Raw genomic sequence first — 13,393 nt, forward strand, 5'->3', positions numbered from 1 at the left:
CACATTGTAGGATTTTTAGTGAATTTATTTGCAAATTATGGTGGAAAATAAGTATTTGGTCACCTACAAACAAGCAAGATTTCTGGCTCTCACAGACCTTTAAAAGGTTCCTCTGTCCTCCACTCATTACCTGTATTAATGGCACCTGTTTGAACTTGTTATCAGTATAAAAGACACCTGTCCACAACCTCAAACAGTCACACTCCAAACTCCACTATGACCAAGACCAAAGAGCTGTCAAAGGACACCAGAAACAAAATTGTAGACCTGCACCAGGCTGGGAAGACTGAATCTGCACTAGGTAAGCAGCTTGGTTTGAAGAAATCAACTGTGGGAGCAATTATTAGGAAATGGAAGACATACAAGACCACTGATAATCTCCCTCGATCTGGGGCTCCACGCAAGATCTCACCCCGTGGGGTCAAAATGATCACAAGAACGGTGAGCAAAAATCCCAGAATCACACGGGGGGACCTAGTGAATGACCTGCAGAGAGCTGGGACCAAAGTAACAAAGCCTACCATCAGTAACACACTACGCCGCCAGGGACTCAAATCCTGCAGTGCCAGACGTGTCCCCCTGCTTAAGCCAGTACATGTCCAGGCCCGTCTGAAGTTTGCTAGAGTGCATTTGGATGATCCAGAAGAGGATTGGGAGAATGTCATATGGTCAGATGAAACCAAAATATAACTTTTTGGTAAAAACTCAACTCGTCGTGTTTGGAGGACAAAGAATGCTGAGTTGCATCCAAAGAACACCATACTTACTGTGAAGCATGGGGGTGGAAACATCATGCTTTGGGGTTGTTTTTCTGCAAAGGGACCAGGACGACTGATCCGTGTAAAGGAAAGAATGAATGGGGCCATGTATCGTGAGATTTTGAGTGAAAACCTCCTTCCATCAGCAAGGGCATTGAAGATGAAACGTGGCTGGGTCTTTCAGCATGACAATGATCCCAAACACACTGCCCGGGCAACGAAGGAGTGGCTTCGTAAGAAGCATTTCAAGGTCCTGGAGTGGCCTAGCCAGTCTCCAGATCTCAACCCCATAGAAAATCTTTGGAGGGAGTTGAAAGTCTGTGTTGCCCAGCGACAGCCCCAAAACATCACTGCTCTAGAGGAGATCTGCATGGAGGAATGGGCCAAAATACCAGCAACAGTCTGTGAAAACCTTGTGAAGACTTACAGAAAATGTTTGACCTGTGTCATTGCCAACAAAGGGTATATAACAAAGTATTGAGAAACTTTTGTTATTGACCAAATACTTATTTTCCACCATAATTTGCAAATAAATTCATTAAAAATCCTACAATGTGATTTTCTGGATTTTTTTCTCTCATTTTGTCTGTCATAATTGACATGTACCTATGATGAAAATTTCAAGCCTCTCTCATCTTTTTAAGTGGGAGAACTTGCACAATTGGTGGCTGACTAAATACTTTTTTCCCCCACTGTATGTGAGTGTGTGTGTGGGTGTGTAGAGTCAGTATAAATATATGTGGTCCTCTGTAGCTCAGCTGGTAGAGCACGGCGCTTGTAACGCCAGGGTAGTGGGTTCGATCCCCGGGACCACCCATACACAAAAATGTATGCACGCATGACTGTAAGTCGCTTTGGATAAAAGCGTCTGCTAAATGGCATATTATTTATTATATTATATTATTGAGTGCAATTGAGATTGCGTCGTGTATGGATCTGTTGGGTTGGTATGCAAATTGGAGTGAGTCTAGGGTTTCTGGGATGATGGAGTTGATGTGAGCCATGACAAGCCTTTCAAAGCACTTCATGATTACAGATGTGAGTGCTGCAGGGCAGTTGTCATTGTGGCATGAAGCCTTAGAGTTCTTAGGAACAGGAATGATGGTGGTCATCTTAAAACATGTGGTGATTACAGACTGGAACAAGGAGAGGTTGAACATTACCCTGAATATACCTGCCAGCTGTTCTGCACATGCTCTGAGAACGCGCCCTGGAATACCATCGGGCCCCGCGGCCTTGCCGGTGTTGACCTGATTAAAGACTCACGTCGGCCTCGGAGAGGGAGATCACCCAGTCCTCTGGGTCAGTGGCGGCCCTCGGGTGAACAATGGGTCGAGACTTCCACCGCGCTGGAGTCAGCAGACCAGTTGTTGTTGATGAAGAGGAAACCCCCCCCCCCCCCCCCCCCGGCACAGTGAAAGCAGAATCCTTCGAGTTGGATAGCCATGGGGGGTATCTTGTCTGAGAGCCATGTTTCAGAAAAGCAGAGAATATTGCAGTTTCAAGAGTCCCGTTGGTAGCAAATCCGCGATAGGAGGTCATCCATCTTATTATCAAGAGTCTGTACATTGGCCAGTAGAATGGAGGGAAGAGGTGGCCGGCTCTCCCTTTGCCTTAACCTCTCCAGGATCCCCCCTCTCCCTTCGCCTTAACCTCTCCAGGATCCCCCCTCTCCCTTCGCCTTAACCTCTCCAGGATCCCCCCTCTCGCCTCAACCTCTCCAGGATCCCCCCTCTCGCCTTAACCTCTCCAGGATCCCCCCTCTCGCCTTAACCTCTCCAGGATCCCCCCTCTCGCCTTAACCTCTCCAGGATCCCCCCTCTCGCCTTAACCTCTCCAGGATCCCCCCTCTCGCCTTAACCTCTCCAGGATCCCCCCTCTCGCCTTAACCTCTCCAGGATCCCCCCTCTCGCCTTAACCTCTCCAGGATCCCCCCTCTCGCCTTAACCTCTCCAGGATCCCCCCTCTCGCCTTAACCTCTCCAGGATCCCCCCTCTCGCCTTAACCTCTCCAGGATCCCCCCTCTCGCCTTTAACCTCTCCAGGATCCCCCCTCTCGCCTTAACCTCTCCAGGATCCCCCCTCTCGCCTTAACCTCTCCAGGATCCCCCCTCTCGCCTTAACCTCTCCAGGATCCCCCCTCTCGCCTTAACCTCTCCAGGATCCCCCCTCTCCCTTCGCCTTAACCTCTCCAGGATCCCCCCTCTCGCCTTAACCTCTCCAGGATCCCCCCTCTCCCTTCGCCTTAACCTCTCCAGGATCCCCCCTCTCGCCTTAACCTCTCCAGGATCCCCCCTCTCTTGCCTCTTTAACATCGGCGCTTCCTCTTGAGTAGCCCGAAAAATGGGTCAGAATTACAGAAAGAGCGCAGGGCAGATGAGTCGAAGTCGAAGTTGAAGCCGGAATTAGGGTAAGTAACTGCTGATCTGATGTTCAAGAGTGCTTGTCGGTTGTCAGAAATAATAGCAGATACATTACGTGTAAATAAAGTAAAAAATAAATCACTAAATAATCACAAAATAGTAAAGTTGGGTCAGAGCTTGCAGAACGGCGGCCATCCAGTACGATGCCATCTTAATGGGTGTCTGTGGGTGGCTGTGTGTCTGTGGGTGGCTGTGTGTCTGTGGGTGGGTGTGTGTCTGTGGGTGGGTGTGTGTCTGTGGGTGGGTGTGTGTCTGTGGGTGGGTGTGTGTCTGTGGGTGGCTGTGTGTCTGTGGGTGGGTGTGTGTCTGTGGGTGGCTGTGTGTCTGTGGGTGGCTGTGTGTCTGTGGGTGGCTGTGTGTCTGTGGGTGGCTGTGTGTCTGTGGGTGGCTGTGTGTCTGTGGGTGGGTGTGTGTCTGTGGGTGGCTGTGTGTCTGTGGGTGTCTGTGGGTGGCTGTGTGTCTGTGGGTGGCTGTGTGTCTGTGGGTGGCTGTGTGTCTGTGGGTGGCTGTGTGTCTGTGGGTGGGTGTGTGTCTGTGGGTGGCTGTGTGTCTGTGGGTGTCTGTGGGTGGCTGTGTGTCTGTGGGTGGCTGTGTGTCTGTGGGTGGCTGTGTGTCTGTGGGTGGCTGTGTGTCTGTGGGTGGGTGTGTGTCTGTGGGTGGCTGTGTGTCTGTGGGTGGCTGTGTGTCTGTGGGTGTCTGTGGGTGGCTGTGTGTCTGTGGGTGTCTGTGGGTGGCTGTGTGTCTTTGGGTGTGTGTCTGTGGGTGTGTCTGTGGGTGGGTGTGTCTGTGGGTGGGTACATGAACCTGTGTTTGTGCTTTGTGCACGTGTGTATAGAATTGATCATGTCTGTGTGTTTGTCTCTCTATAGGAACCCATGTGTATAGAACTGATCATGTCTGTGTGTTTGTCTCTCTATAGGAACCCATGTGTATAGAACTGATCATGTCTGTGTGTTTGTCTCTCTATAGGAACCCATGTGTATAGAACTGATCATGTCTGTGTGTTTGTCTCTCTATAGGAACCCATGTGTATAGAACTGATCATGTCTGTGTGTTTGTCTCTCTATAGGAACCCATGTGTATAGAACTGATCATGTCTGTGTGTTTGTCTCTCTATAGGAACCCATGTGTATAGAACTGATCATGTCTGTGTGTTTGTCTCTCTATAGGAACCCATGTGTATAGAACTGATCATGTCTGTGTGTTTGTCTCTCTATAGGAACCCATGTGTATAGAACTGATCATGTCTGTGTGTTTGTCTCTCTATAGGAACCCATGTGTATAGAACTGATCATGTCTGTGTGTTTGTCTCTCTATAGGAACCCATGTGTATAGAACTGATCATGTCTGTGTGTTTGTCTCTCTATAGGAACCCATGTGTATAGAACTGATCATGTCTGTGTGTTTGTCTCTCTATAGGAACCCATGTGTATAGAACTGATCATGTCTGTGTGTTTGTCTCTCTATAGGAACCCATGTGTATAGAACTGATCATGTCTGTGTGTTTGTCTCTCTATAGGAACCCATGTGTATAGAACTGATCATGTCTGTGTGTTTGTCTCTCTATAGGAACCCATGTGTATAGAACTGATCATGTCTGTGTGTTTGTCTCTCTATAGGAACCCATGTGTATAGAACTGATCATGTCTGTGTGTTTGTCTCTCTATAGGAACCCATGTGTATAGAACTGATCATGTCTGTGTGTTTGTCTCTCTATAGGAACCCATGTGTATAGAACTGATCATGTCTGTGTGTTTGTCTCTCTATAGGAACCCATGTGTATAGAACTGATCATGTCTGTGTGTTTGTCTCTCTATAGGAACCCATGTGTATAGAACTGATCATGTCTGTGTGTTTGTCTCTCTATAGGAACCCATGTGTATAGAACTGATCATGTCTGTGTGTTTGTCTCTCTATAGGAACCCATGTGTATAGAACTGATCATGTCTGTGTGTTTGTCTCTCTATAGGAACCCATGTGTATAGAACTGATCATGTCTGTGTGTTTGTCTCTCTATAGGAACCCATGTGTATAGAACTGATCATGTCTGTGTGTTTGTCTCTCTATAGGAACCCATGTGTATAGAACTGATCATGTCTGTGTGTTTGTCTCTCTATAGGAACCCATGTGTATAGAACTGATCATGTCTGTGTGTTTGTCTCTCTATAGGAACCCATGTGATGGAGGGTTCAGGCAGAATGCTGGTGACAGCTGTGGGGGTCAACTCTCAGACTGGCATCATCTTTACACTGCTGGGGGCCGGTGAGGAGGAGGAGGAGGAGGAGGAGGAGGATGACAAGAAGAAGAAGGGTAAGATCGAGCTAACAACTGCATAGTATTTAAGGTAATTTGTAGCAAACATTGATTGATTGATTGATTGATTAATTATCTCTCTCAGGGAAGCAGCCCGAAGTGGTGGTGGAGAACAACCAGAATAAAGGTAACCAATCACAGACAGCCAGGGGTCAGGGGTCAGGGGTCAGGTTGGGCTTACTTTGAAACTCCTGTGTTGTGTTCTCCAGCCAAGAAGCAGGACGAGGGTGTAGCCATGGAGATGCAGCCTCTGAAGAGCGCAGAGGGGGGAGAAGTGGAGAAGAAGAGAGCCAACATACCAAAGAAAGAGAAGAGTGTTCTACAGGGTAAACTCACCAAACTGGCCGTGCAGATCGGGAAAGCAGGTAGATGTTCTCTGTGTTTTATTCTGTTAGGCCATACAAATTTAATTTATAACAGATGAGCTTCACTATTCTCCTTTTTTTTTTTTACTGACTTCTGCGGTGTTTTGTTCATATAGTGATCACTCTCCCATGCTGATGACCAAACCGCCTCAGATCACCCGCTTTGGGCCTCCGACTGGACAGTGACACACACACACACACTTGGGACCTGCGTGCACAGATGTTTAGTTTCTCCAGCATGGCTTTGGTCGGCCCAAATTCATATTATTTATGATCCAGTTTAAACAAATTCATATTATTTACGTTATTTGCAAACAGTCGGTTAAATTAATTTTCTGACCTATTTGAAGCAGTTCATACCCGAAACATCATGTCATTGAACCAAACGACTGGCCAGAGATCAGGGCATTCATCAGCAAAGACACAGCAAAAGATGATAGCGTTTTGGGCAACAAATTTAAGTCAAAAAAAGTGATGACGTTAAAGAATTTCAGCTGTATGGTGATTTGTGATTCATAACTTACATTTGACCGGTAGCCTACGGCCTGCAGTAGGCAGACAGACAACACCAAGGCGGAATGTGTTTGAAGTTCTCGTGCACCGCCAAGAACAGCCCGCCATATCCTGCAGAATGCGTCGCCGCCATTGCATTGCACACACTTTGCACAGATCAGGAGCTCCACAATGACGTGGTCGACCGTCTCTGAGGTGGGGGCTTTTCCTGGCAGCCAGATGACGCTGGATGGAGGATGCGGTGAGTGACTGACTGTATGGGCCTACTGGCCCTGAATTTAGTAAAGCTTGCTCTGTGGCAGTTTTTGGTATAAGCGCTATACAAATGGAATGGATTGATGATTCTAATTGTGCATGTTAAATAATGTTTATTCTGTAGATCAGTGGTCCCCAACCAGGGGCACTAGGACCTCTGGGGGTACTTGGCCTATCCACACGGGGTACTTGAGAAGACTCACGAGACCATAGGCCTACTTGTAAACATGCACATGAGGGGGTACTTCAGGGGTTCTCCAGTTGGTGGTACAGTAGCTGAAAAAGGGCACCACTGCTGTCCATGAGACAATAGACTGTTCCTTTTGGTCATTTAATCCTTCAGTGACTCTGGACATGACCTCGCAGGAAGCCGTACTTGACTCAGTACTGCCACCTGCAGGATAATAATGAAAGTGCAAATAATAGCATTACAGAAATATTATACTCGTCACATTAAATTACGTTTTCAATCTAGATGATAGGGATTGTATTGGAATGCAAATTATTTCAGTTCTGCATTCATTTTACAGAGCTAAACATTTTATATATATAGCCCTGTTTCTTCTAGAAAGTGTAGATAAACCGATGAATAGTGGATAATATTTTTTTCAAGCCAAGTTAGGCTATACATTTAAGTAAAGAGCTGATTATACATTACTTTTGATTAAAATTGTTGATTTTTTGTCAATATTGTTTTTCTTAGGAACATTTTAGAATGTTGTATTCTATTATACATCTTATATTATGTTAATTGATGTTAATGTTAATTAATTCATGTTAATGTATTTAATAATGATAATCAGACTCAAATGTTTACATTTCTCCTATTTTCTTACGTCCAAACAGGCTGGATTCGTTACTAGATTGTCCAAAGCGCTCTGGTCTATGGACCCCCATCTTAGCCATACCAGACCGATTCCTGCAATTACCACAAGGCCTTGGATCCTATTACTACAACAGATACCAGGAAACACGAAACAAGGCGCAAAAACTGGATCAAGATCTGCTTCGGGATTACTGCAGTCTGCTCTCTACCTCAATATCCAAGCCCTGGGCAAACCAGGATCACTTCACAGGTATTTTTATAAACGTATTGGTTTGGGCCTTCTCTGTAGCTGAGTTGGTAGAGCATGTAGTTCATTTTTTCATATCAATTAAGTTTGTGGAAAACTACTACTCCTTGTAGATTCACTATGTGATGTTGGAAAGCTACTACTCCTTGTAGATTCACTGTGTGATGTTGGAAAGCTACTACTCCTTGTAGATTCACTATGTGATGTTGGAAAGCTACTTCTCCTTGTAGATTCACTGTGTGATGTTGTAAAGCTACTACTCCTTGTAGATTCACTGTGATGATGGAAAGCTACTACTCCTTGTAGATTCACTGTGTGATGTTGGAAAGCTACTACTCCTTGTAGATGCACTGTGTGATGATGGAAAGCTACTACTCCTTGTAGATTCACTGTGTGATGATGGAAAGCTACTACTCCTTGTAGATTCACTGTGTGTGATGATGGAAAGCTACCTCTCCTTGTAGATTCCTGTGGTGATGGAAATCTACTACTCCTTGTAGATTCACTGTGGTGATGGAAAGCTACTACTCCTTGTAGATTAACTGTGTGGTGATGGAAAGCTACTACTCCTTGTAGATTCACTGTGTGATGATGGAAAGCTACTACTCCTTGTAGATTCACTGTGTGATGTTGGAAAGCTACTACTCCTTGTAGTTTCACTGTGTGATGATGGAAAGCTACTACTCCTTGTAGATTCACTGTGTGATGTTGGAAAGCTACTTCTTGTAGATTCACTGTGTGATGTTGTAAAGCTACTACTCCTTGTAGATTCACTGTGTGATGTTGGAAAGCTACTACTCCTTGTAGATTCACTGTGGTGATGGAAAGCTACAACTCCTTGTAGATTCACTGTGTGATGTTGGAAAGCTACTACTCCTTGTAGATTTACTGTGTGATGTTGGAAAGCTACTACTCCTTGGAGATTCACTGTGATGATGGAAAGCTACTACTCCTTGTAGATTCACTGTGTGATGTTGGGAAGCTACTACTCCTTGTAGATTCACTGTGTGATGTTGTAAAGCTACTACTCCTTGTAGATTCACTGTGATGATGGAAAGCTACTACTCCTTGTAGATTCACTGTGTGATGTTGGAAAGCTACTACTCCTTGTAGATTCACTGTTTCTGATTATGGAATGCTACTACTCCTTGAAGATTCACTGTGTGATGTTGTAAAGCTACTACTCCTTGTAGATTCACTGTGATGATGGAAAGGTACTACTCCTTGTAGATTCATTATTACATTTACATTTTAGTCATTTAGCAGACGCTCTTATCCAGAGCGACTTACAGTTAGTGAATACATCTTTTATTTTTTTTTATTTTTTATACTGGTCCCCCGTGGGAATCGAACCCGCAACCCTGGCGTTGCAAACGCCATGCTCTATCAACTGAGCTACATCCCTGCCGGCCATTCCCTCCCCTACCCTGGACGACGCTTGGCCAATTGTGCGCCGCCCATGAGTCACCGGTCGCGGCTGGCTGCGACAGAGCCTGGATTCGAACCAGGATCTCTAGTGGCACAGTTAGCACTGCGATGCAGTGCCTTAGACCACTGCGCCACTCAGGAGCATTATGGTGATGGAAAGCTACTACTCCTTGTAGATTCACTGTGTCTTTGTGATGGAAAGCTACTACTCCTTGTAGATTCACTGTGGTGATGTTGGAAAGCTACTACTCCTTGTAGATTCACTGTGTGATGATGGAAAGCTACTACTCCTTGTAGATTCACTGTGTCGGATTATGGAAAGCTACTACTCCTTGTAGATTCACTGTGTGTGATGGTGGAAAGCTACTACTCCTTGTAGATTCACTGTGTGTGATGGTGGAAAGCTACTACTCCTTGTAGATTCACTGTGTGTGATGGTGGAAAGCTACTACTCCTTGTAGATTCACTATGTGATGTTGGAAAGCTACTTCTTGTAGATTCACTGTGTGATGTTGGAAAGCTACTTCTTGTAGATTCACTGTGTGATGTTGGAAAGCTACTACTCCTTGTAGATGCACTGTGTGATGATGGAAAGCTACTACTCCTTGTAGATTCACTGTGGTGATGGAAAGCTACTACTCCTTGTAGATTCACTGTGTGATGATGGAAAGCTACTACTCCTTGTAGATTCACTGTGTGATGATGGAAAGCTACTACTCCTTGTAGATTCACGGTGTGTGATGATGGAAAGCTACCTCTCCTTGTAGATTCCTGTGTTGATGGAAATCTACTACTCCTTGTAGATTCACTGTGGTGATGGAAAGCTACTACTCCTTGTAGATTCACTGTGTGATGATGGAAAGCTACTACTCCTTGTAGATTCACTGTGTGATGTTGGAAAGCTACTACTCCTTGTAGTTTCACTGTGTGATGATGGAAAGCTACTACTCCTTGTAGATTCACTGTGTGATGTTGGAAAGCTACTTCTTGTAGATTCACTGTGTGATGTTGTAAAGCTACTACTCCTTGTAGGTTCACTGTGTGATGTTGGAAAGCTACTACTCCTTGTAGATTCACTGTGGTGATGGAAAGATACTACTCCTTGTAGATTCACTGTGTGATGTTGTAAAGCTACTACTCCTTGTAGATTTACTGTGTGATGTTGGAAAGCTACTACTCCTTGGAGATTCACTGTGTGATGATGGAAAGCTACTACTCCTTGTAGATTCACTGTGGTGATGAAAAGCTACTACTCCTTGGAGATTCACTGTGTGATGTTGGAAAGCAACTACTCCTTGTAGATTCACTGTGTGATGTTGGAAAGCTACTACTCCTTTTAGATTCACTGTGATGATGGAAAGCTACTACTCCTTGTAGATTCACTGTGTGATGTTGGGAAGCTACTACTCCTTGTAGATTCACTGTGTGATGTTGTAAAGCTACTACTCCTTGTAGATTCACTGTGATGATGGAAAGCTACTACTCCTTGTAGATTCACTGTGTGATGTAAGAAAGCTACTACTCCTTGTAGATTCACTGTGATGATGGAAAGCTACTGCTCCTTGTAGATTCATTGTGGTGATGGAAAGCTACTACTCCTTGTAGATTCACTGTGTGATGTTGGAAAGCTACTTCTTGTAGATTCACTGTGTGATGTTGTAAAGCTACTACTCCTTGTAGATTCACTGTGTGATGTTGGAAAGCTACTACTCCTTGTAGATTTACTGTGTGATGTTGGAAAGCTACTACTCCTTGGAGATTCACTGTGTGATGATGGAAAGCTACTACTCCTTGTAGATTCACTGTGGTGATGAAAAGCTACTACTCCTTGGAGATTCACTGTGTGATGTTGGAAAGCAACTACTCCTTGTAGATTCACTGTGTGATGTTGGAAAGCTACTACTCCTTTTAGATTCACTGTGATGATGGAAAGCTACTACTCCTTGTAGATTCACTGTGTGATGTTGGGAAGCTACTACTCCTTGTAGATTCACTGTGTGATGTTGTAAAGCTACTACTCCTTGTAGATTCACTGTGATGATGGAAAGCTACTACTCCTTGTAGATTCACTGTGTGATGTAAGAAAGCTACTACTCCTTGTAGATTCACTGTGATGATGGAAAGCTACTGCTCCTTGTAGATTCATTGTGGTGATGGAAAGCTACTACTCCTTGTAGATTCACTGTGTGATGTTGGAAAGCTACTTCTTGTAGATTCACTGTGTGATGTTGTAAAGCTACTACTCCTTGTAGATTCACTGTGTGATGTTGGAAAGCTACTACTCCTTGTAGATTCACTGTGGTGATGGAAAGCTACTACTCCTTGTAGATTCACTGTGTGATGTAAAGCTACTACTCCTTGTAGATTTACTGTGTGATGTTGGAAAGCTACTACTCCTTGGAGATTCACTGTGTGATGATGGAAAGCTACTACTCCTTGTAGATTCACTGTGGTGATGGAAAGCTACTACTCCTTGGAGATTCACTGTGTGATGTTGGAAAGCAACTACTCCTTGTAGATTCACTGTGTGATGTTGGAAAGCTACTACTCCTTTTAGATTCACTGTGATGATGGAAAGCTACTACTCCTTGTAGATTCACTGTGTGATGTTGGGAAGCTACTACTCCTTGTAGATTCACTGTGTGATGTTGTAAAGCTACTACTCCTTGTAGATTCACTGTGATGATGGAAAGCTACTACTCCTTGTAGATTCACTGTGTGATGTAAGAAAGCTACTACTCCTTGTAGATTCACTGTGATGATGGAAAGCTACTACTCCTTGTAGATTCATTGTGGTGATGGAAAGCTACTACTCCTTGTAGATTCACTGTGTCTGGTGATGGAAAGCTACTACTCCTTGTAGATTCACTGTGGTGATGTTGGAAAGCTACTACTCCTTGTAGATTCACTGTGTGATGATGGAAAGCTACTACTCCTTGTAGATTCACTGTGTTGGATTATGGAAAGCTACTACTCCTTGTAGATTCACTGTGTCGGATTATGGAAAGCTACTACTCCTTGTAAATTCACTGTGTGTGATGGTGGAAAGCTACTACTCCTTGTAGATTCACTGTGTGATGTTGGAAAGCTACTACTCCTTGTATATTCACTGTGTGATGTTGGAAAGCTACTACTCCTTGTAGATTCACTATGTGATGTTGGAAAGCTGCTTCTTGTAGATTCACTGTGTGATGTTGGAAAGCTACTTCTTGTAGATTCACTGTGTGATGTTGTAAAGCTACTACTCCTTGTAGATTCACTGTGTGATGATGGAAAGCTACTACTCCTTGTAGATTCACTGTGGTGATGGAAAGCTACTACTCCTTGTAGATTCACTCTGTGATGTTGGAAAGCTACTACTCCTTGTAGATTCACTGTGTGATGTTGTAAAGCTACTACTCCTTGTTGATTCATTGTGATGATGGAAAGATACTACTCCTTGTAGATTCACTGTGTGATGATGGAAAGCTACTACTCCTTATAGATTCACTGTGTGATGTTGGAAAGCTACTACTCCTTGTAGATTCACTTCGTGATGTTGGAAAGCTACTACTCCTTTTAGATTCACTGTGTGATGACGGAAAGCTACTACTCCTTGTAGATTCACTGTGATGATGGAAAGCTACTACTCCTTGTAGATTCACTGTGTGATGTTGTAAAGCTACTACTCCTTGTAGATGCACTGTGTGATGATGGAAAGCTACTAGTCCTTGTAGATTCACTGTGGTGAAGGAAAGCTACTACTCCTTGTAGATTCACTGTGGTGATGGAAAGCTACTACTCCTTTTAGATTCACTGTGTGATGATGGAAAGCTACTACTCCTTGTAGATTCACTGTGTGATGATGGAAAGCTACTACTCCTTGTAGATTCACTGTGTGATGATGGAAAGCTACTACTCCTTGTAGATTCACTGTGTGTGATGATGGAAAGCTACTTCTCCTTGTAGATTCCTGTTGTGATGGAAATCTACTACTCCTTGTAGATTCACTGTGGTGATGGAAAGCTACTACTCCTTGTAGATTCACTGTGTGTGATGGTGGAAAGCTACTACTCCTTGTAGATTCACTGTGTGTGATGGTAGAAAGATACTACTCCTTGTAGATTCACTATGTGATGTTGGAAAGCTACTTCTTGTAGATTCACTGTGTGATGTTGGAAAGCTACTTCTTGTAGATTCACTGTGTGATGTTGTAAAGCTACTACTCCTTGTAGATTCACTGTGTGATGATGGAAAGCTACTACTCCTTGTAGATTCACTGTGGTG

General features: G+C 44.3%; 1 protein-coding gene across 1 annotated transcript in view; it reads left to right on the forward strand.

Annotated features, from left to right (window-relative positions):
- LOC311116357 (plasma membrane calcium-transporting ATPase 3-like) overlaps window positions 1-13,393 on the forward strand; it is a gene marked incomplete at both ends in the record, with an annotated part of 155,728 nt that overhangs the window by 21,137 nt on the left and 121,198 nt on the right. Inside the window, 3 exons of the mRNA XM_084191446.1 lie at window positions 5,350-5,490; window positions 5,579-5,620; window positions 5,703-5,858. Of these exons, the coding sequence (XP_084047572.1) occupies window positions 5,350-5,490; window positions 5,579-5,620; window positions 5,703-5,858 (339 nt within the window). The remainder of the gene's footprint in view (window positions 1-5,349; window positions 5,491-5,578; window positions 5,621-5,702; window positions 5,859-13,393) is intronic.

The sequence above is a fragment of the Coregonus lavaretus genome (genome assembly GCF_964263955.1).
Source record: "Coregonus lavaretus genome assembly, contig: HAP1_SCAFFOLD_491, whole genome shotgun sequence".
Classification (NCBI taxonomy): Eukaryota; Metazoa; Chordata; class Actinopteri; order Salmoniformes; family Salmonidae; genus Coregonus; species Coregonus lavaretus.